This window comes from Alosa pseudoharengus, unplaced genomic scaffold (genome assembly GCF_046254945.1).
Source record: "Alosa pseudoharengus isolate Yale_2024_CS ecotype anadromous, Long Island Sound unplaced genomic scaffold, YU_APseudo_1.1 YU_APseudo_1.1_scf_16, whole genome shotgun sequence".
Lineage (NCBI taxonomy): Eukaryota > Metazoa > Chordata > Actinopteri > Clupeiformes > Clupeidae > Alosa > Alosa pseudoharengus.
Window position 1 is genome coordinate 38,710,528 of NW_027468630.1, and position 25,217 is coordinate 38,735,744.

The 25,217-nt window shown below is 39.8% G+C and overlaps 1 protein-coding gene across 3 annotated transcripts in view; it reads right to left on the reverse strand.

The window, feature by feature from the left end:
• Nucleotides 1-25,217, reverse strand: part of vps13c (vacuolar protein sorting 13 homolog C) — a 511,929-nt gene that overhangs the window by 269,603 nt on the left and 217,109 nt on the right. For all 3 annotated transcript variants that reach the window (XM_076287956.1, XM_076287955.1, XM_076287957.1), the window contains 10 exons: nt 14,201-14,357; nt 9,561-9,821; nt 9,307-9,463; nt 7,698-7,777; nt 6,809-6,868; nt 4,944-5,103; nt 4,734-4,853; nt 4,520-4,623; nt 4,251-4,418; nt 949-1,253 (listed from right to left, as the gene is read on the reverse strand). In XM_076287956.1, the coding sequence (XP_076144071.1) occupies nt 949-1,253; nt 4,251-4,418; nt 4,520-4,623; nt 4,734-4,853; nt 4,944-5,103; nt 6,809-6,868; nt 7,698-7,777; nt 9,307-9,463; nt 9,561-9,821; nt 14,201-14,357 (1,572 nt within the window). The remainder of the gene's footprint in view (nt 1-948; nt 1,254-4,250; nt 4,419-4,519; nt 4,624-4,733; nt 4,854-4,943; nt 5,104-6,808; nt 6,869-7,697; nt 7,778-9,306; nt 9,464-9,560; nt 9,822-14,200; nt 14,358-25,217) is intronic.

The window sequence follows — 25,217 nt, forward strand, 5'->3', positions numbered from 1 at the left end:
TGTGAGGTTAACTCAATTATCATATACTGTACATAGTTAAACAAAAGGTTGTCAGACCAGTTCTGCAGTAAGAGCCAGATCAATTTGCATTGAGACCAGCTTATAATTACTTGAGTTGGTAACTTTTGGTTAGTTCACCCAGACAGGACGAAGGAGAGAGAATATGCCAAGGGCAGGCATAGGTTGAACCTTTGAGTACTTTTGGGAACCTTTCTACCATTTTGCATTGGAATAAAACCTGACTTCTGCATCAATCCAAGAGTAGAGAAACCCTTTCCTATTTTTTCTTACAATGGTAACACAAAAGCAAGGGGCTACATTAAGATTTTTGGAAGAAACGATCAGGTAGTCTACCAAGAGACCTGCCCCAATAGGCGGCATTGGACCATTAAGCCCCACAATGATTCAAACATACAGCAAAACAAAGCAAGGAAAAGTTAAGAGAGAAAAATGTCAAACATTTTAAAGTGGCCCGTTTTAGAGTCCAGACCTCAATCCGTCAAAAAAGTGAGCACAAGGCCAGAGTGATCAGAAGGCAAAGAATCGTTCCTGCCTCAAAACCCAGATTGCTGCTAAAAATTTGCAGTCTAAGTCTAGATTCATTGTGGCGACATGGAGATAATTGGTAAGTATTATAAGAACCATTTTGAGAGCTGTGAATGCAAATAAAGATGGTTCCATTGATTATATAAAAAAGGTATCCATAATTTTGGACATGCCATTTTTAAAAATAAAAATGTTAAAAATAGATGAAAATACTTATTTTTTTTATTCTATGTTTCTCTCTCTATGCTTCTCCATTGTCTTACAACCTTTTGGCATTTGGCAGTAAATAAATATTTGCCTGGGGTATGAATTATTTTGTTCCTAACTGTATCTGAAAATCTTTTTTCAGAAAATACTTTCCCTTTCAAAAATCATATAAATTGCACGTAACTCCACTCCTACCTAGAAAGCTTAAGTTGTGTGAGGTTCACATTCATGTGCTCGATTACAACAGGGAGGGGACCCTCTTCCACAGGTAGCAAGCTGAAGGTGTTGTCAACTGTGATGAGGCCCAGGTCAACCAGCAGAGCATTATGGGACAATGAGGATTGAGGAATAATGATGACAGGGGCTTTTAGTCTTATGTCCAAAGACACACGGACACTTTTTTGAGCGAGATCCCTCACACTGCTGGCAGCCCTCTCTGCAGCATGAGTTGTGGCAACACTCAGAGCCTCTTTTGCCATGTGAAAGTGATTAGAGAAGTTCTGAATGGACAGAGAGAAAAAGAAGAATAAGAAAATAAATAGTCTGGAAAGGGTTACACAAGTTATGACTTTACAGCAATATGTTTGTAAAATGTGTTTAAATGGTAGCAAACATTGAGCATTGACCACATTTAGGCAGCAGACAAATTCTGAAATGATTGATAAAATAAAAATAAAAGTTTGTACAAAAGCCACCAACATTTATATTTTAACTACAGGTTTTAAAACAAAACATTAAATGTAATATCTACAATTGACTGTTTTTAAAAACCCAATTCAGGCCATTGAGTTGCCCCTAAAAACTCATCTGTTGCTAAAAATTACTTAGAATTTAGAAATTTTGTTTCATGAAAAACAAACTTTCATGGCCATAAAATGGTTTGGATGAGACAAAGAATTCTCTCTCTATGAGGTAAGATTTAACTGTTTCAGAAAAGCGGTGTCAGGTCAACACATGTATGTAGTCTTTCTACAAAGATATTGTAATAATCTGAATCAAAAGCCATGCTCAGGTTGAGAAGAACAAGTGCAGGTTTTTTGGTGTCCAAGGAAATTCCAAAAAAATCTAAACAAAAAAAACTAAAAAGAACAGCTGATGATGGCTAGAATCTAACCTGATAGGCAGTTAAACATTGTTCTAAAGACGTGGTTGTATATGATCAAGTAGGTATGTTAAGCTGGGATGTCACCTTCATTAGCATTTCAGCATTAACCAAAACAAAACCTAATGAAGGGAATTGTAATACACTGTTTAACTTGGCAATACCAGACCTGTTTGTAATTATCTAATCTCACTCAGCTACACAATTGATCTGTCATGTATTTATTTACAAATTTTTTACAGGGAGGTTTAAAATGCAAACGTTATCGGCTTGTTACTAGACAAAGATTATTAGCCAAACTGTGCAGGACTGGGTATTGCACATGTTATTGACAGTGAGCGGAAACTTCAGTCATTTGCATTTATCATGGTAAAAATCTGACAGTAGGCACTACGCTGATACCTGCGCCAAACGGAAAATTATAATAAAAGAGAGAGACGCTGAACTTTAAAATCTATAATGTTGGTTTGGCTTTTCATTGATTCACTCATCTGCCAAAATTGTTTTTAAAATATGCTCATAGCGAAATGCGATGAATGTGATTAAATTTAGATTAATTAATCACAGAGTATGTATGTCTTGAAAATCTTTATTAAAATAGTATTATTAGTAGGGATGCACGATGATATCGGCCTGACATCGGTATCTGCATATAATTACCTTCATAACTTAATTATCGGCATCGGCCGATATGGACATTTCCCCGATGTGCCTGGCCGATAAGGTTCATGATGCGCACGTTGAAGCAAATGTTTACGTTACTATGAGCGCCGACAACATACTTCAACATGACCAGGCCCGGGGTGGGTAATCGGGAGAATCGGGAGAATTCCCAGTGGGCCGCTTCACTTTTGGGCCGGTCGGGGAAAAAAATATTGACATTTGTCACGTTAGTCTAACTTCTCTTAAAGTAGGCTACACGTTCCGCATTCTTCGGAGTAATTTCACCCTAGGGTCCTTTGCACCATGACCCCGAGCCAAACACCCTCCCAGAACCTGTTTTCCCTTGGTCCCTGGTCCCTGGTCGAGTAGCGCTGTCAGAAACAAATGACTTTCTGCAGGCGTAATGGAACCAACTTAGTATCTCGTAAATTACCCCACTAATAATGCCCTGAATGGTACGAAACTTCTACAGTAGTACAAAACAGGTTCTGGGAGGGTGTTTGGCTCGGGTCATGGTGCAAAGGACCCTAGAGTGAAATTACTCCGAACCATCGCTTTAAAGCCATGATTCATTCATCCATTAAACTATCTGTCTATCAACATCCATTAAACTGTCTACCTATACACATCCATTAAACTATTTGTCTATCAACATTCAATAAACTATCTGTCTATCAACATATATTAACCCATGCAACCACCATAGCAACCAACATGATTACCCTAGCAACCACTTTATTTAGCATAACCATCATATGTACCCTGGCAAAACCCTAGTAACCATTGCAATTACCTTATTAATATTAATACAAACCACTTCCCATTCAACTTTCTCTCCATCCATCTACTTCCAACCATTCATTCATCCATTAAATTATATGCATCCAATAAATTATCAACATCATTAAACCATCTACCTATACATATCCAACTATTTGTCTATCAACATTCATTAAACAATCTGTTTATCAACCTATCTAGTCTATCACCTAGCAACCACCAATATAATATCAACCACCCTAGCAACCACCTTGATTACCCTAGCAAACTAGCATAGCAACTGCTTTATTTGGTATAGAAACCACCATATGTTCTCTTGCAACACCCTAGCAACCATCTTAATTACCCTAGCAACAATCTAGCAACCCCCACTATAATGTCAACATAGCAGCCACCATAGTAATCAACATGATTACCCTAGAAACCACCTTAGCAACTGTTTTATTTGACAAAGCAACACTATGTTCTCTAGCAACATCCTAGCAACCATCTTAATTACCCCAGCAACAACCTAGCAACCACGTGAGCAACCAACATGATTATCCTAGCAACCAGCAGAGCAACCGCTTTATTTTGCATAAAAAACACCATTCGTACCTTCAGAAATCCTAGCAACAATCTTTTTTAAACTAGCAAACAACCTAGCAACCACCACTTCAACCACCATGTCTACCTTACCAACACCACTGTAACCATCTCTGCATTATCTGTTTTAACTCTGATTTAACTCTCTCTTCAACTCTTAAATCTGTTTGTGCAGATTGTGTTCCTGGCTACCCATTTGAGTTGAGTCTGGAGAAGAGGCTCTAAAAAATGTTATGCTGGACTGCAGTAACCATTTTAAAAGCTCTGTGTGCCAGGCTTGTGCAAAATTCCAGAATTGAATTGAACCTGGCTCTTAAATTCCAAGAGAGAGAGAGAGAGAGAGAGAGAGAGAGAGAGAGATATCTACCAGAAGTGACATGGCAAACTTGTGTAGATAGACCCCCTGGATGCAGCCCACAGACAGCTTGACACACCCATCCATCTTGGTCACGTCAGCATAACCAGAACCTTCTGTAGCCTTAGGAGTCAAGCTCATGCTGAATCTAAAAACTTCATCTCCAGCTATGGAAACAACCTTTAGGAAAAAAATAAATAATTGTATGTGCACCGTAGGGAAGCAAAATAGATGAACAGTGAAACAAACAGAGTTAGAACAATCTAAGAGCCTTGGTTTGCCTTGGTGTGCAGTGTGTTGGGATTCACATTCTCCATGATGAAATCTTTGAGGCTGGTGGACATGTGCATTTCAGACTGCTGCTTCAACAGGAGACCTTGCAGACCTGATATCACATACACACAACACACTGAATTATGCAGTCTCGTACATCACCAATTGTCTTTCCATCTGTATGATAATATTGTAGTGTTTGAGTATTTGAGTACAATTTACCTTGAATCCTGACATCTGCTATACTGCAGCTAAGGTCGCATAACAAAACATTAAATGCTCCAAGCTTCATCAAGATCTTCAGATCAATCACACCATCATCAATAGGAGATTCTGAAACGTCTTTACAAACATACACACAAAACAGTGTTACTGAGTGAAAGAAAAAACATGATATTTACTTTTGTAAGTGAATATGAGTACATTTCCTACCAAATGTTTTGCCATGTGCTCTTGAACCAACATTCTGTCTGGTCTCTATGTTAGCAGTGACGGTGCTTGTTGGTGAATTGATCATGACAGATGAGAAGTAGTTCATAACAGAGAGCAGAGCCTCACTGTGCAGTTTCACATCCAGAGAGGAGAACAAGACCTATGTTGTAGTTAGATACATTGAACATGCAAATATTAGGGGTGCGCATCTTTCCCTGAAAAGACCTATCTCGATACGTATCTAGATGCATAAGCTTACGATTCAGACTATGTTTTAATACAGAACAATTTGGTGCGATTTGATCCGATACAATGTAATAGGGCCCCAAATGCAATACAGTTCTTATAATTTGCTTAAAATTCTATTTTTCTTTTTTCATTCTATAGTATGCAATTCTATAAATAATTATCAACTTGGTAGGCTATAGAGCTCAACAGTCCCACCCCTCCTCCGAGAGAGCTTATGGAAGAAAGTGTCCCATTCATTTCCCATTCATTTCTTCAGTTCATTTCTGGAATCCGCATATAAAGAGTTTTAGACCCTGCCTTAGGCTGACCAGCTATGAAGTGACTCAATCATACAACATTTAATTTCAAGCAAAAAAAAAAAAACAGACAAAACAAAAAACGAAAAAAGGCTAAGGTATAAGACTGTACATATTTTAATTTCCGAGCATACAGACTACATGCTTTCTTTTTTAATGGAAGACAACAAGATGACTAACTACCTACCGTTTACATTGAGTAAATTCAACTTTCAAAGGTGAGAAAAACTGTTTTCATCGGATGGCCACGCATTGCTTCTTACTGCGTCTTCATCCATATTGGTTCGAGCAGTTTGAGCGACTGAACAAACTTTGCAGTGGCAGGAGTTAAGGTATAAATATTTCTATGGCAACGGTGATCTCTACCAATCAAAGGCTCTTCTTTTACCGGCTTTTACACATAATGATTTTGTATAGTGTAGTACTTTTCTGTGGAATCGCGAACAAAACACATTTTTCTCAAACGTTGATGCCCCATGAACTTTCAGCATCTTATGAGCATATACAATCACTTAATCATGACATTTTTATGGATTATAATCCACTTCTCATTGGAAAAAGTAACTAGAATCTTACTTCAGGAATCAGAGGTGGGCGGGACTGTTGAGCTCTATAAAAGACTGGTGAGTTATTTTTGTTACTTTATGGCATGAGAAAAATTACAATTGCATGTCATTGGGTTTATAATTTCTCCAAGACACAATGACTTGAATGACTGGATTGAAATACTGAACAAACATTATATTGATATTAAGAACTTTGCCAAATGTCTCTAAACAAAATCACTAGGCCAATGAATAGAGATCTATACATTCATGTCACCCTTATCACGTATCTGCTGAGCCAATCACAATAGTTTAAAACTCTATGGTGTAGATGTAGCTTTTGCTAAATTTCGAGTGTCGGGGGGGGGGGGGGTGTCGGGATTACCTTTCACAAATGGCTAACATACTTCTTATAGTTTTGAAAGTAACATCATTTTGAATGTTAGGTCTTCCACTGCAGCTTTGCTTAACAGAAACCAATTTGTAATTTTAAATTCGGGCTATCGACTTGTTTATAGTACATTTAAACCGATGTAGGGGTTCACATATTGATGCACTTGCATCTTTAACATTCAAATTGGTTACTGATACGTATCGGTACATCTTTACACCTTTAGCAAGTATGATTATCATAACTGTGATATTTATAATATGTCATTGTTTTTCTCCCCCTATTTTGACTTGGTTCAATTACAAAAGATTATATCTGACATCTATGATGTGAACACTATTCTGCTTTCTGGCGATATCATGTCACAATTCCAGTCTTACTTACATTTATTATTTGTTCAGTGTTCTTATAGGTGGTTCTGAAGTTTGGCCCATTCTTATCAGCCTGTAAAAGTCCAATTAGCATTATTGATAAATAAAATGAGACATCTTGTTACAGCGCTGTGCAACAAATACTTCATTGGCAACAACTTTGGTCACAAGTGATTAGACACATGGACATATTCCTATGGATGTGTAGCAGTGAAATCTGCAATGATCTACAGAATGTGATGATATACCACCATCTATAGTACATAATATAATTCAAATGTTCAGAGAGCTCAGAAGGACATGGCTGAAAAAAAAATATTGGATGGCAGTGATTTTTGGGCCCTCAGGTGGAACTGCATTGAAAAACAGACCCAATTACGTACATAAAAATCAGTGTGGGCTCAGAAAAACGTCCAACAGTCATTAATATATGAACACAGTTTGATGCTCCACCCATAAATGTTGGTGGAACCTTTACCATTCAAAGAATAAACATTTACAACAAGCTGTTTTATTGGCAAAGGGAGGCTTAAGAAGGTATAATAAGCAGGGGTGCCAATAATTGTGAGCAACGTGTTTTTGTTAAAAATATTTATTTCTTTATATTTTCCTTTTACTCAAAACAAATTTGCTTCCCTTCAAGGTTGGATTTTTCCTATTTGTTTTCATTGTGAGATTACAATAAATCACCAACAGATTATTTTTACACTTTAGCATGTGGTGCCAATCATTCTGGAGGGTATTGTATATATATATATATATATATATATATATATATATATATATATATATATATATGTATATATATATGTATATATATATATATATATATATATATATATATATATATATTTATTTATTTATTTATTTAGATACTGTAGCGAGCTCAATATTGTACATACCTTGGCATATTGCACTTTGAGAAGTTCTGTTCCACACTCTGCAGTAGAGGTAACGAGGCAGAGAGGTTTTCCATTTACGTCTGCAGTGGGTAAAAAAATTAATTAAACAGTAACAGTAACACAGTAAATTGAAAGATAAGATAATTGAAGGACGCTTATTAAAAGTTAAAACTAAAATGGTTTAATCCTTCACAAACATAGTCCAAAACTGACACCATAAACAAAGTGTTATATGCCAACATCTAATTTTTTTCTAGCCATTACATCATGGATGGATAATAAAGGCCGCTTTATATGGTCAGATGAAAAGCGTCGCTCAACGTAAAAAAACAATTGTCCCTATTGCAAGTCAGTTTACTATCAAAATGACTTTGAAGCTTTTATATTAAGGTAAAAAAATAACTTGCATAGGATGCCTTTGATGGCCTTTGATTCTACCCGTTTAATAATCTTTGTCATAAGCAACTCAGTGAACTTCTGATTAGAGGTCTGCACTCCCGCGGTAGACCCGCGGGACACGCGGGTCCCGACGCAAAAAATGCGGCGCGGGATAACTTTTGAAAGCTCTTTGCGGGAGCGGGCGGGATGAGAGAGGTGCGTTCGCGGGTGCGGGACAAACCGATGATTCATTGCACTCCCGCAAATTAAATATGTACGTAAAATTAAACATGGAAATGATTAAAGTAGGCTACTGTTCATAACTATAGTTCAGCTGGATGTTCTGTTAGGCAGCATTAAAAAACGGGGTTTAAGCATAACTGACGGATAGCAGGCCTATAGGCATATATTGTCGTTTACGTGGGTTCAATTTGTTCCTGCTGCTCATTGTCAAAACTCAAAAATCGAAAGCATGACAAAGGAAGAGGGCACCAGACTAGGCCTACTTCAGTTGTTAGCCTACATTCAGAACCAAGAAACTGACATCTGGAGTCTTTCTCAGGTGTGTGTGCTCCTTTCGTGAGACAGAAAGAAAAACGGAATAGGCTATCCCTCCTGCATGCGGGCTTTAGCGGGCGGGAGCGGGACATCATGTTACAGATGCGGGCGGGAGCGGGACTAAAAATTACACATTAATGCGGGAGCGGGACAGAATATTGCGGGAACGGGCGGGAGCGGGATTTAAAAATCAGTCCCGCGCAGACCTCTACTTCTGATAATGACAGATCAACCTTTCTATGGCCGAATTACAGCCAATATCATTTGCAACACCACTCCCACTCGTGTCATATTGATTAACTATTATATGCATTAAATGATTCCTAGGGTGTTGACAGATATCTAGGTGTTCCCCTGGGCCTTACTATTTGGTTCACAAATGTATTAAAAAATGAAGCTGGAATTCATAGGCCCTGCCCCCTTTCATAAAATGCTATTTACACATATTCTGAATGCTGCTTTGCTTGAGTGAAAATTGAAGAAAATAGGTCAATTTGCAATTCCTGCTTCTTCACTGTATTAACATGGCTGAGTACACTGGTACTAGTCGTTAAGAGGAGAATTATGACAACTGTAGGAAATGGTGAACAAACACTCAACCAAATACTCAAGATCAGAAGATATCTTAGGTCCATATTTACCCTGTGGTGAAACAGTCTTGCAGCAGACTTACCTAAGAACTGTGGACACCTCAACGAGACTGCTTGTATATAAGTGGTGGCACACATGTCATATTTGCGTGTTGTCATGTTGATACCAAGTTGTGAAACATTCAGGTCTAGAAATGGACTCTCAATTCCCTCATGAGACTTTTTCAGTCTCAATGTAACCTGAATGATCAAGAAAGAAATAGAGAGTTTGTCTTCCCCCTCAAGCTTAATAAAATATCAGTGAGAGGAAGTCTATAATTAGCGACTGTCTGCATACTTCCATGATTTCAAAGTTGAGCAGAATGTTAACTGTGTTTTTCCAAAGGCCTTCATCATTGATTAACTGTTGATCTCCTGCTTCTGATAATGGCGAAACACTCGGTTCTTCAGTTTGTTTACATGTCATCTCTTCATTCTGATGACACTCTGTAGCGGTAGTGGGTCTATCCACATCAACAAAACGGCTGCTGGTTTCTTCTCCAATGTTGTCCATTAAAATCTTTGTTAAAAGACAGAAGTCTTCTTCTCCCAGACAGATCTATAAAATAACGCCATTCAAAAGAAATATACAACACCATTTTATGTGGCAGCAACAATCACTGGAAGTGGGATCCCTAGGGTTCAAACATGTTTGTACGGAGCCCGTGAGGTGACATGAAAAAAAAAAAAAAACGAAGGTAAAAAAAAAAAAAACTGAGAAAAGGTATGTACATGGGACAAACACTGACTAGGTTTGCGAGATCTTGAGTTTGTTTTGCGAGATCTCGAGTTTCTTTTGCGAGATCTTGACTTTCTTTTGCGAGATATTGACTTTCTTTTGCGAGATCTCGAGTTTCTTTTGCGAGATATTGACTTTCTTTTTGCGAGATCTCGAGTTTCTTTTGCGAGATATTGACTTTTTTTTGCGAGATCTCGAGTTTCTTTTGCGTGATCTCGAGGTTTCTTTTGCGAGTCTCGCAAATCCATCAATGCATTATGAGAACCATTAGAAATGTTCCGGAGAGCTTTAGCCACTGGAATTAGGTTGCAGTTCCTTATTTTGGCATCTGCGTTGGTCTGAGGTTGCGTTCCACACTGACTGACAAGCCAACCTAGTCAGGAGCGTCATCGCTCCTACACATCACTCCATCCTAAACCTCGATTTCAATAGTCAATTTGATTTTAGAGGCTTTAAAAATATGAAGTTTCGTTTCCCTTTCTTTAACTTGTTCAGCTGTATTCTCCAGTGCAGTGAACGCTGCATTCTGCAGTGAGTCAAGACCAGAAGTTAACGTTACCGGCACACACGCACAGTGATAGTCTTTTGATTTTAGACAGGGCCGGTTCTACGTTATTCTGTGCCGGGGAGCAACACGCCCACGACCGTAACAGCCATTATGGTCTAGGTATACGCACGCAGCACAGGCGAGCACAGGCTACCAGGAGAAACATCAACCAATTCAGATCAATTAGTTAAAATAATATAGATAAACCATACAATTGCAAGCGACCATGCCACAGCGGGCTACTGTATTAATGTCATCATTGTCCTACCGTATCCTCGAACTCGTCTATTGCCGAATGTGAAGCCAAGAACCATAGGCCTACCTTCTTTGCGTTCTCTCCCTCCTTTTTTGTATTTTTTATCCTCTGTTTATGTTCTTTTTTCTGGCTACCAAATTTGTTTACAGCCATTTTCCCACTAGTTTTGCCTACCAAGCATACGCGTAGCCACAGCCAGGCCTGTCTACTTGTCAGTCTTGCCCATCCAATTAGGCTTGCCTTTGTTTACGTTCACCATCTAAAAAAGACGCGCAAGTCAACACTGCGCTGATAGTTCAAGAATCAGTAAAATTGCGTAGGCTACAGCCGGCAGCTCCGTAAATGTCAGGTGTGATGAAATGCGTTCATATTCCACTTTTTATGTCATAAACGCTGCATGCCTATGAAAAGGCTTTGCAGTAGGATTGTCCGATGGTCAAGCTGTTGCTTCAATTTGTGTTTTAATTTATGCAACGCACCGATGCTGGGTTCATGCAGTTTTGCGCAAGTTTAAAATGTTTAGCCGTCATTTTTGTACAATAAGTTCCACTTTTCATGTCATGAATGTAACATGCCTATGATAAGGCTTTGAAGTTGTCCAATATGGTCAATCAATTGTGTTTCATGTGACGCACCGAAGCTACATTCATGCATTGTTTTGCTCCAGTTGGAAATGTTTTTGCGTAATTTGTCAGCTATGATCAAATGCCTTCAATAAATTCCACATAAATATAACATGCCTATGATTAATGTTTGTATGGCCACCCATTTGAACATTTCTGGCTACGCTACCGAGAACAGAATCTCTCAATCTCACATCTTGACAGGTCACGTCTAACGTAGCCTACTACTCCCCACGGGGGAGGGGTAGCCTAACTTTTGATACATTTTTAAAAATAAATCGTTATCAGCCAATAGGGAAACTGCCAGAAACAACAAGCAACAACGCTTTAAGCTGGTAAGTGAGACACATCGATGAATGCACACTTAATGCAGAATCACCACAGAAAGCGTTTATTTGATTAGGCTATTTATTTTTCTATTTTTTTACCTTCGTTTTTTTTTTTTTCATGTCACCTCACGGGCTCCGTACAAACAGAACAAATTGCAGCAAAAAAAAAATCTGAGTTTGGATTTGTTAATGTTTTCAATAATGTTTTGGAAATATTTAGAAATTTCAGGAACAATTAGAATATGTGGTCAAGCAAAAGCACACATCATTTGAAAAACTTAACTGAGAATTGACACTCCCCATTCTGTGTTCTATTGTTTAGGTTCAAATATGTGCTGTTGCATTGTTTCATACATTGTTTCATCACCCAGAGAGAAGAAATACTCTTTTCTGATTGGCTGGTAGGGTGGCTATTAAGTAAGGGATAACGGCCGCCAAGGTGTCCTGTTATACGGAATTAATGGACGAGGGCAAGGGCCAAAGAACTCCCCGACGCGCAGTGGCCTCCATCCGAGTTACCTCCGCCCGAGTCCATTAATTCCATATAACTGGACCCACCTCGAAGGCTGTTATCCTGCTTATCACCTGGTTGCCACTGTAAAGCCATGCCTTTATAGCACGCAAAGGAAACACGCGGTACCGTTTAAAAAGAAGCCCACTAGTTCAGCTTATTGTGCAACTTTTGTTGGCCCTATAACAGCGATAGCATGGACAGTTAACTTGTTTACAGTTGATTCCATTGTTGCGAAGCCTGCCTCCAGGCTCAACTGTCGTCCTACTATGGTTGTTATAGTTACCATTCATAAGCATTGATATGGAATGGTGATTAAACTTTTTTTACCAGATCTACTTCATAGCCAATCAGAAAAGAGTATTTCTTCTCTCCGGGTGATAATCCTGAATAACAGGATATCTATAATCTGTAATTGGCTCATTCACTCCCTCACTCTCCACCTCAAGCTGGTGTGTGGTGAGGGTTCTGGTGCATAATGGCTGCCGTGCATCACCCAGGTGGGTGCTACACATTGGTGGTGGTCAGTGAGGTCCCCCCTTCCATGTGAAGCACTTTGAGTGTCGAGCTATATAAAATGTAATGTGTTGTTGTTGTTATCTATGAAGTAGATCTGGTAACAAAAAGTTTAATCACCGTTCCATATCAATGCTCATTGATATGGTAACTGTAACAACCATAGTTAAAGACGGTTGAGTCTGAAAGCAGGCTTCGCAACAATGGAATAAACTATAAACAAGCTAACTGTCCACCGTTAGGCTATTTAAAAACATCCGCTAGATAGGTTAGTTTAAATCAGCAACAACATACAGGTAGGCTACAGATTATTTCTTAGTTATTTCTCCACTACTGGCTCATTTATCAAATGGGTGCTTTCTCTTCGTCCTCCGAAAATGAAGCTAAGTAGTTCGGTAAAGAGACGTTTGAATAAATAAGCGTTTGCGATTGACAATGTTGAACAAGATAGTAAAGTAAGTCTAATATCTGTCCGAGTTGAGGAGGAAACTGAGCAATGGCAGCCATCTCTCTGGCTCCATAACGCACATGTGAAATGTGAACTACAAAAATATAGAGGTAAAAAGGGCTTGAAAAATGTGAATGTGAAGTGTGAATTGGAAAATGGAGTGATACATCATTAAGTGATTAATTTACAGACTTCTTGATTAGCAGCCTCCATGAGTGTTTCCAAAACCATGATTTTCTCCAAAACAGACATGTGCTTTAAGTGTTTACTGAGAATGAGTTAGTTTTGATTCAATTCAAACACAGAACTTAGTATAGCAAGGAAAACATTTTCCATTTTGAAAGAGCTCTTGGCCAATGATCTACCAGACATGTTGGAGATCAGCATTGTTAAATGGGTTCATACCAGTTTGGAAGGAGGGGTTCAGCAACATTTTCACACTAAGGTAATTTACGGTTAGAAAATCAGGTCAATCAATCAATTGATGAATAAGGAAATACAGACATTTAAAAATAAAAGAATATTCCACCAACTAATCTTCATATGTCTGACTTGGAAGAATGTTCCACATTTGAGGTCAAATTAATTCAGAAATGTGAGTGATTCAAAAACGTTATAGAACCATTATGTGGATTCAATGTGAGATTAAAAGACTACCAAAAGGCACTTTTAAGGGTTTGCACAACTACAAAATATGTTGATATATATATATATATATAATATATATATTAATGTGGATATGCAGTGTTTCCCAGAGAATTGAATTCCATTTGTGGTGGTTGGTTTGCAGAATTAACTTGAATGCAACAGTTTTTAACAAATTAGCACAGCGTGGTTATGATGCTAACCAGATTTATGCACAATTTAGTACAACCTGGAAAATCATTGTGTGGTGGTCAATGTTGATATTGTGGTGGGCCGCCACAAATAAGTCAATGTATGGGAAACACTGGATATGTGTAAACTTACATTCATTGCATTGAGGACTCCTTGCATCTCCAATCCAGGGATTTTAGAAAACCAGGTTGAGGAAAGGTTGCGTTTAACCTGAAGCTCCAGATTAATTGGATTCAGAAGCTCAGTCTCAGCGGACATCTGAGAGGGCATCATGCTTTTCAGAGTTGTCCTATTGGTCATACAAAGGAAAACACAGGATGTATAATTAAGATGTCAAATGTTAAACTAGAAATGCAATTCCAAGGAATTACCAGTGCATGAAAATGCAAAAGTTGTGATGTAAAATAGCATGTATAGTTAAAGAGACAATACAGAGATGGTTACTACGATGATGCTAGGACAAACATGGTGGTTGCATAGCTTAGTAAAAATTGATAGTTTAAAATTAGACCGTTTAAAAGTTGAATGTAGATAGTTTAAAAGTTGAATATAGATAGTTTAAAAGTTGTTGATAGACAGCTAGTTTAAGAAGGCCTTTTCACACAGAGATCCCGCTAAATTTGCGGGAAGAGGAGACGTCTTTATGCCGTCTTTTTGTGTCTGAAAGCGAGGTGAAAATTTGCCGGCCTGCTGATCTGTTTACATGATGCGGCATTTTGGGGAGCCAGGAGGCAGGATCAGCTATAGTAAATTAAATTGTGACGTGCAACAGGGGGCGTGTAGAGTGATAGTCGTAGGCCTTATTATGGTGCGTGGGGCTTCAGATACAGCAGGTGTGTGATTTCAAAAACCATGGCGGGAGAACCGACTGCACTTTGGTTAGCTTTGCTGTTGCTGTTAGAATGTTAGATTCTTGCGATAGATTTCTTCAGACAATAAAAAGTAATTTGGAAGGGAAATTGAAGAGAAGAGTTGCCCTTGCGTTCGCCGTGATTCCCCTTTGAAAATCAGAGGTTCACAGGCTACTGTGGCCTTGGTCAGTGGCGCCGCCAGCCGTAATCCTGTACGCACTGTGCGTAGGCTACAATTTATTAATGAAATCATTCAATATTACAACAATAAAAAATAGCTTGTGTATTGCCTTAATTGAAACATGCTTCGCGCACAAATGATAGCATAGGGCAAAGAGAATGGACATCTCAACATAAGGAGGATACATTAGAAGATGATGATTGGTGTAAACTTTGTCACACGACGTGATAAGCAGTTCTGGCGCTTAAAAACGCAACGTTCCATTCAGTCATAGGCCTAAATCATTTAAGCGTAGGCCTAGTGCTCGTCATGAAAAGAAAACAGCAGCTTAATATTTTTCAGGTGTTTAACAGTAGGCCTAGGCGCGTTAGCAGTTATGCCGAAGGCAGTGAGATTATTAGGCATTGCATCCTGTCACTCTGTTTGGAACATCGCAGTTCGGGTTGATAAGATTCAGTTAATGCGAGTATGGATCGTCTTAAAGTTTGGGACAACCAAACAGCAGTGTAGGCAAAGCAAATCCTAATTGTTAGGTTACCATAGCTGTCTTTTCTCCAGGCCTGGGCCTATCGGAAATCGCGACATAAGCACATTGGTTTCTTTTTTATTTTCTTTCTTGTTCGCGTGTTGGGTAGTGAAGCGATAATGCATTTAAAGCAGTACATCATGTGAGCCAGAGCCGATATGGCCAGAGCTGCTGCTCTGTATAGGTATTCTGTCCCACCCAAATTTGCTGAACTACTTGCAAAGTAGCCTATTATCACAGACATCACATGTATCACACGAAAGAGCTTTTTCTCAGCTTTTAAACGATGTTAGTGGTTAGTTGTTGTGGTAAACGGTTCGCGAGAAAAGTAACTTTAATTTAATCATATTTTCTGTGCCCGTCTCCCTACCCATTCATCTTGGTGGAATAGGCCTACTTCGCAAACTTTACCTCAACACATGACAAACCATATATCAGAATAAACAGCAGACCTTACCGAACACAAAGGTGTAAAGCATGCCCCTGTACAGTTAGCCATTCCAGAGTAATCCGGTTTTAAATTTGCAGCAATGTCTTTATGCATGTCTCCAACTTTGCGGTTCCTAATGTGTTTAAATTGTTCAATAGGTCTACATGATTTTATAACAGGCCAAATACAAAACAAATGTTACAAATATCGCCTAGATATCTGTAAGCATTACAATCAGAGGATATACATATAGGGCAGACAGACGCTCATGAGTTCATGCTTTGTTTTTTCGCTGGATTTTTGGATAGCCTATTATGGCAACTGATTGCATTGCTACAGTCAACTCTAGCAGGCATTGAATGACTGAAGACTTTGTGAATTTATAGATTGACATAATGTGCTGTCTCTGCTATTTCTGCTTTTGATCAGTTAGATTTATTTGCAATCTCCTGTGGTGGGCTGGACATAGCATCGAAATGCCCGCCCAGATTCCCCTTTCCGCCTTGACCCATTCACACTGGTGCCGGAACGAAAAAACTCGGCAAAATGTCTAGGGGGCTTGGTAGTAAATTTGGCGAGACACTTTGTCCCGCCGTTCCGCCTCGGTCTATGTGAAAGGGACAATCGTTCCGCGATTCTGGTACATAAAATCGCGGCGATTTTGCCAGTGTGAAAGGGCCTATAAATAGATAGATAGATAGATAGATAGATAGATAGATAGATAGATAATGTAATGATAGTTTAAAAGTAGACTGGTTAAATGTTGAATGTAGATAGTTTAAAAGTTGTTGATAGACAGCTAGTTTAATAGATAGATAGATAGATAGATAGATAGATCATGTAATGATAGTTTAAAAGTAGACCATTTAAAAGTTGAATGTAGATAGTTTAGAAGTTGTTGATAGACAGCTAGTTTGTCCATGGGCCAGATGAGATGTCGGTACCACTCAAGGTGGCAAAGGTTGCTTATACTTTTTGAAAAGATACATGTCTGTAGTTAACATTTTTGTATGATACCAGTGTTGTGCGTGAACGAGTTCAAAAGAACGCGTTCATTGAACACGCTCATTTTTTCGTGAACGTTGAACTGAACGCAACACATTTTTTAATAAAGAACTTGAACGTGAATTAGTTCACATTATGTGTCATTAACGGCAGACATCACTGTAAATGAACGTTGGAATTTGTTTTCCATTGAAAACTGAGTGACATCTGTTTTCTCTTTTGAAACGCAACGAGAGAAAGTTCCTCCCTCCTGTATTCTCGCTGGTGCCGCTTAAATCATGTATCACCAGACAGAAATGGTTTTGACATTGTGTGCGCAATGCATTGCGGGCAATGTAGTGTCCGGCTGAGAATAGTTAAATATCATACTGGCTTCCGCACAAAGTTACCCGTGATGAATTGCAGCAGAGCGGGGTAGGCATAGCAACGCCGCGTAGCAGGCAACGACGAGAGCGCGGAGGGCTGGAGGAGCGAGCGAGAGAGAGAGACAGACCAATGACGAGAGTGAGAGAAAGCGCTGCAATTTTTAAAAAAAATGGCTAGTGAAAGTGATGGCATGGAGACTGGTCTACCTTGTCTGTACTGCTGCAAGTTTCATCACCTGGTAAGAAACCCACAATTGCAGTGTCATGAGCAAATTTCTACAATGAGCAGCTTCAAAGAACGTATAGTGATTTCTAGCTCGTAGTGTGAAAAAAAGTATTTATTTGAATATCTCACGAAAAAAGTCAAATGAACTGAACTTTGAACTAGTTCAGAATTAAAATTGTGAACTTTGAACGTGAACTGTTCACTTTGAGCATGTATGAACTGAACTTGAACTAGTTCAGAAAAGCTGTGAACTGGCACAACACTGATGATAACCCTTCTGGAGTCACAGCTAAATTAGTGTTATCAGCTGTTAAAGTCACCCTCCCCCATTGAAAAAACACATTTTTGACGCAGGTGCCTATCTTGCTATTGGCCTTTGTTAAAGACATATTTGCATATTTTATTTTATTATGTTTGGTATCATTTTAAAGAGGACAATGAGCTTTCGTAAGTGCGCATGAGCTTTCATTCAAGTCCTTTTGTGAACACTTAGGACAAATACAGCCAACCCTGGAGCTCTCCAAACTTTTAATCACACACATTTTCCTGCCATTTCCGCCTAAATCATCTTTTTTCTTTTAATCCTGTGGCATCTGGGAGCATCAGAGATGCAAGATGCAAACACTGCAATAATGGCATGACTCTACGGATTCAGAAAATTTATAATTGCATTGCATGTAAATGCAATGGTCTATTATCGCTGTTCTTCTTATAATTATTATTCTGCTTCCGACCAAATTTGACGTTCAAAGGCTCTAAAACCACTGAACCATTTGACGTCATTCAAACACTCCTACAAAGGTCTTGTAACGGACAATTGTACAATGTCTTTTTACATTTGTGAACTTTATACTTTTTGAGATATTTACAATAAAAGAGCAAGAAATTCTCATAGAGTTAACATTGACCGCCGTGGCGGCAACTTTTAGCATTATGACGTGACCTCCAGCTGAAAGCAATCAGTCCTGCTGTGCCGTGGTGACTTTATTTGCTCGTGAAACTCTCATTCAGAGGCACATTTCTCTAATTACAGACAAGGTAAGTGTTCCGGTTTTTGGTATTTATTTGAGTCATTTATGTCGTCAAACATTATGTAACGTTAGCGTATGAAATGTATGAAACAAATAAACTACACTAACGTTATAACGTTAGGTAACGTTTTAACATTAGTGAATTATTTGACGTTATACGTTGATTATGTAAGGAAACCGACTGTTAATCAACGTTAATATGTCGTCAACTTTACAGTGACCGGTTAGCTGTAGGTTTCGATAGATAACGACAATCAAACGTAGGCCTAATGCACTAACTTTACATTTGTTCATTAGGCCTAGCCTACTAACCAGCAGCGTTTTAACTAGAACGTTAACGTAAACCAGAGAAGTAGGCCTACAGATACTATGGCTCTGATTTTATTCGATATCAGGTCACTTTACACGGGTGTATAGAATCAAGCACTTAGACTAGATTATGAATGCAGACTGGTGCTTGATTATACTGTGTGAAGGAACCTGATGAAACCCATTATGGGTGTCATGAAGGGCATGAATAACGTGACTCATTGTTGATGGTCATAGCGTTATAGCTTCCACCGTTCACATTTTAGTTAAAGCTAACAAATATGCTCCTGTTTTTATTTTTACCAAATTTGTAACGTTGTTCACCGCTTGTTTGTGTATCAAATAGGCCATGGCTACGTTTTCATTCTATGCTCCTGATTCTTACGTAGCCTAAGTAAAGTCGATGGGTTTCATCAGGTCCCTTTCCACAGGTGTATACAATCAAGCACCTAGATTATGAATGCATTTGGTGCTTGATTATACTCCTGTGGAAAGGGACCTTATGAAAGCCATTGAATAGGCTACTGTTATTGTTGTATTTTTTTTGGCATAACTGTTAAACTTGTTTGCTTTTGTCTTTTAGGTTCCAGACCAGACCAGTGGTGATGACCATGTATGACATTACGTGTGTGCCTGTCTGTGTGCAAACCTGTCAACCATACCACTCTGACAATGTTGCTAGCAACATACTAACATACATTCTTACAAACATGTAACCATATCTGTGCACATACCATTTAACCATACTGAGACTTATCTGAGATCTACACTGAGACATTCTGAGAACTATATTGTTGTGTGAGGACTATACTGTGCTGTGTGAAAAATACGATTCTAACCTAAGTTCTGTCTAAAACTGATCATCTGAAGGGCTGACTCTTTTATTCTTCAGTGTATATATCACCATCAAATTTGACCTAATACCATTAACTGAGGCCTCTAGCTGTTGCTGCCAGTTCAGAGTTACCACTGATAAATAAATCTGTTTTAGGATAATATGATTGGCATTATTAAGTTCTGTGTATATATATATAAATATATATAACTGTGATTTTTACTTCAAGCTTACATTGGTAAGTGTTCATTAGTGTATTCTGTAAGTATCATTCTGCTGTATTAAAACAAAGGATGTTGATCAATATTGAATTGACCATTTATTTTTACTGACTCATATACCCTAAGCTAACATCTAACCAAGTAAGTGGTTTTCAAGAATACTGTAAGACTGTGTAATCTGAATAATCATACTGTAAGTAATATAATGTTATACACAGCAACTTTTTTGCATTTACATGCAATGGTAATTCCCTGGAATTGCATTTTCTAGTTTACCCATATTATCTCATTCTGAGGTGGTGATTTTCAGCTTTATATCAGGCATGGCGTTTTTTCGAAGAAAGGTAGTTTTGACAACCTATTAGACTCTGACTTTAATTTATACTGAACCATCTTCTGGGCTTTGTGATTTTGTAGTTTATTTTGCTATTACTGGTCCTGTCAGCACTGTCAAACCGGAAACCAAATCTGATCGGGCCAATCAAAATCACTTCATGTCGCCTCTACTCACCCTCTCCAACATCGCTGGGATCAATGCCTTCAGGGGGAAAGCATACAGCCAGAGCATCCACTCCCAGCAGAGCATCGCTCTCGGTCAGGGAAAACCACTTCACACAGTGTATCGTCTCACGCGAGGCAAAGAGATCGACATTAGCTTTCCCGAAGCGCTGCCACACCCCCTCCACCACCTGTGGGTGAAGACGCCACTCCCAATGTGATAGGGTAGCCTGGTCCTACCAAACTCTCGTACATATTTCATAATCTGGATCTGCCATAACCAATCGTAACGTTTGGTCGTAACGTATGTCGTGCTCAAACTAGCGCACAACCTCAACGTCTTCATTCTCAGCAACTCCGTCTGTTTGCTGATTGGACCTGCAAATTTTTGGCCGGAGAAAACCTGTGAATATACCGCAGGCCCAGACGACTTACTGAAGGGAAATGTAAATTGAGCGGAAGTACGTAGGAGGGCGGAGCAAGGCAAGTGATTGGGGGCCCCTCGTGAGCATATCTGCCGCCCTGTTCTGTTCTCCCGAAACATGAATTGCGTGGACTGAGAGGAGGTGACACCTCGCCAATAACAGCAACCTTTTTGCCAGACCGCATAGCTGCGGGGAGCGAATGCCGCCTTGGCGATTGATATAGGTTACCGTCGCTGTATTGTCTGAACTCACCAATACATCACGCCCTGCGATAACCTGTGGCGAAAATGCTTGAGTGCTCCCGCCGGGGCAGGAATGTCTTGAGCGCCATGCCGCTATTTTGCATCACCTCAAAATGCTCCCTCATACTCTCCATCGTCGGCCCAAACAATCCGGAGGGGGAGATAGGCGCATCCAGCAATAGAGTCTTCTCCCTGTTGGGTAGCTGGGACAGCGTGAGCCACAGATGGCGTACCAACCCCAAATGGCCCATTGCTCTGCCCAGTGCCAGGGCTGCGCACTTCGAGGCCCGCAAGGCCAGGTCCAGCGCTCTCCTTCATTCAAGGAGTGGAGTCGGGGCTTCGTCGTCCTCCGCAGCCAGCCTCATGCTCTCCCCGGCGTAGACCTGGAGGAAGGCTGTGGTGTTGAGGGCACGGCATGCCTGCCCCACACTGGCGTAAGCCTTAGACGCCTGACTGGCAGTGGCCCTGCGCGGCTTAGATGGCAGAGTGGCCAGGCTACGGGCCGATGCTCCCTGGGGGGCGAGGTAGGCAGCCAGCGCCTCCTCCACCTTGGGCAGGTGGATCAGCCCCTGCTCCTCTGTCCCGTGCAGGGTAGAGAAAGGCCCGAAGCCCTTTAGGGGTGATCGCGCTGAATAGGGTTTCCCCCAAGAGTGCATCATCCCCTACACTCTCCTCCGGGTTCTGCTCCAGTGAGTTACTCTCGGAGGCTACGAGGGACACCTGGTCATCATCATGAGACCCCAGAGAGCTTCCTGGAGAGGACACAGCAAAATCGCCAGCGAGGAACAAAGAGGAGCTGGGAACAAAGTTGGGTTTTCTTTGTTTTCATTTTCTCAAGCTAGGCATTATTCATTCTCATACAAATATCAGGCTCAACAGTGAGATCATGAGAAGGCTATCAATGAACAGAAAACCGACCATGTTGGCTAACAATTTATTAAATATTCCTGTTATTGTTGTCAACAACGTCGTTGTACTGCGTTTTCAGCGCCTTCTGCTTATGATGATTTGGTCTTTTCAATTCCTTTGGCCTTGCGATTCAGTTGTAGGCCTACATCAACATGTCTCCTTCCGTTCCATTCATGTGTTCTATCACGACGCTGTCTGCCCTCATGTAGCTCTGTGATGTTTTCGTCTTTCCAGGTCGGAAATTTTCTGGACAGCTTTATGCCACTCCATCATGGTCATGACCCTGGCATTAAAGTGCTCCCGCCACATGGACGCACAAAATAAACGTCATTGACACGCCCTCACGTGGTGTGAATCTTGACCGCATGTTCTCCATACATGCAGGTCTACTAATTCACTACATAGTTCATATATCAACTGTGTTGGTACACACTTAGGGCTCTATCTTCCGTGCCGGCGCAATTGACTTTGTATACTCGCGCGTTTGTCTTTCCTATTTTACAGTCAGCGCATATTGGAATTTTCCCTCCACAGGTACATGCCTGTAAATTAGGGAATTCGATTGCGCCCACGGGGGCGGTTCAGCGAAAAGACGGGGCGTGTTCCGGCACAAACGTTCACTGTTGATATTTTGCAGTTTCAGAAAACAATTCCGCCACAGACCAGGAACTCCCTGGTCTAAAGTCTGTGGCGAAAATGCAGATGCTATTTTAAGGGCGCGTGCATGACCACAGGCCTGCATGAATGAATGCGTTGCACACCAATCTACAGACACCTCCGTGCACAGACGGAAACATTCAAAGCCTTGATAATATTTGTCCATTTCCCGGTTTTGTTCGTGCATTGGTGACCTAAATATTTAGTAGCCTATATAGTACAACATCTACATGCAATATCTTTACAACAACGCCTAATTACGACCTATTAATCTGGACAACTTTATAGGCTACAGCCCTATAAAGGCTAAAGTTACTTTTAGTTTTGTTCCAATTTACCGTTGTGTAAGGTTTTAAGCACCATAATTTTGCCTACCTTGTTGTAGCCCATCTGAAATAACTCCAAGCTTTGCTATGTTCCCTCCATCCTTTCGTTATTTTCAAAAAACGTTTTATATCCATGATGGCCTTGAAGTCTTGAGTTAGTGAATTAGCTTAAATCAGCTTTTCATGTGCTGTTAACCAGCAACAGATAGTACAAGAAAGCAGCAAGTATGGTTACAATTTCTGTACAATTTCTGTAGTTGCTGCATCCATTCATTGTTATTCTCTCTCCTGCTCAAATAAATGTTGTGCGTGAATTAAGTTGATGATAACGTGTTTACAAACTCTGCTTTACAGAAAATATTGTAAATAGTCTACTGTCACGCAGTTAATGGGATACTGTGCAGAGTTGAAAGTTAGGTCAACTTAAACAAAGCCCTTGCTTGGCCGCCTGTGCTGCGCAACGCACACTTAGCTCCTCTCATCTATACAATGTAGTTCCCATTTCTGTAAACCATACATAATTTCAAAGAAAAATATTACCACTCGAGGGAAATCAGTGTGGTGTCCATGTGAAAAAATAGGCATAAATCTAGCGTACACATTGCGTTGATGACATAAATTAGGAAATGTTAGAGGACTTCAGGAGACGTGATGTTGAACTGCATGCCGATGCCATTTAACCCAAATGCCCCATGCGGCAGCACGGGAGAGAAGAGATTAACTGACAGAAGATATGCATTGTCTATAGAGAGGTAATGTTAGATTACATTGTACATTGCAAATATATCACCATGCATTCATAACCTCGTGATTCAGTGAGAATGATCCCAAAACATCGGAAAGTATGTCTTTGTGACAATTCTGTATTACATTTTGTCAAGATGAAAAATCAATAGCTAACTGTTCCCAACTGAACAGTGATTATAGCGCTGTGAACGCTCCTGGCTGCGCCTGGCAAATACGCCACCATAATAGCAATCAGCTATGGAACAAGCGTGCCTGTTGTTAAAGGGAATGTGAGATGACGCTCTGATTGGTTTATTGCACGTTACGCCCAAACCACACCCATAATTAATGTAGCTACTTCAGACAACCCCATTTTAGATTTGCGTCGGGCGCAACAGTCAAATATCCCGCCGGTAAAATAGCATCAGCGCCCGAGATCCGCCCACAAAGTGAATTGCGTTTTGCGCAAAGACACTTCCGTTTTAGACCATTAAAATAGGGCCCTTATTGCTCTTTGATACAGTGGCGTAAACCAATTAAAATGAAGTGTACCAGTTAAGTGCTTACAATTACATATTAAATGTATGTTGTGTCATTGGTGTCTTGGAACATGTCTGCCATTACCCTACATACTGTAGTACATGTATCAACTGTGTTGGTACACATTTATTACTCTTTTGATACAGTGGAATAAACCCATTAAACTAAAGTGTACCAGTTAAGTACTTACATGTACATATTATATACATCCTGTCAATGATGTCATGCATCATGTAATTGATGTGTTGAAACGTGACGTGTCTGCTGTTACACCACACAGTACATGTGAATTAGTAGACCTGTTCCAAGACATCGAAGACACAACATACATGTCATATGTACATGTAAGTAATTAACTGGTACACTTAATAGGTTTATTCCACTATATCAAAGAGTAACAAGGTTGTAGCAGCACAGCTGTGACATGTACACTGAAGACAATGAGGCCTTGACTGGAGCTAAGAATGATTTGTATATCAAATCTATCATGACCAGGTTTACCCCATCCAGCAGGTTTCAGGTCAGCTCTTTGCATCTGATGAAAATTTAAGCAAATTGGCAAAGTTTTTTTTTAAAAGCACTCAGTATTACAATGTAGCAACTATATGTAGGTACCCACAAATACATAATGCAAGTACAATGATAGTACCTGATAGTACATGTTGTTACACAGGTTGTACCACTGTACCTAATTAGGTAGGTACACTGTAACAGCAACACATTAAAATAAAGTGTTACCCTTTAACAGCTGAAAACACAAATTTAGCTGTGACTCCAGAAGGGTTATCATACAAAAATGCAAACTACAGACATGTATCTTTTCAAAAAGTATAAGCAACCTTTGCC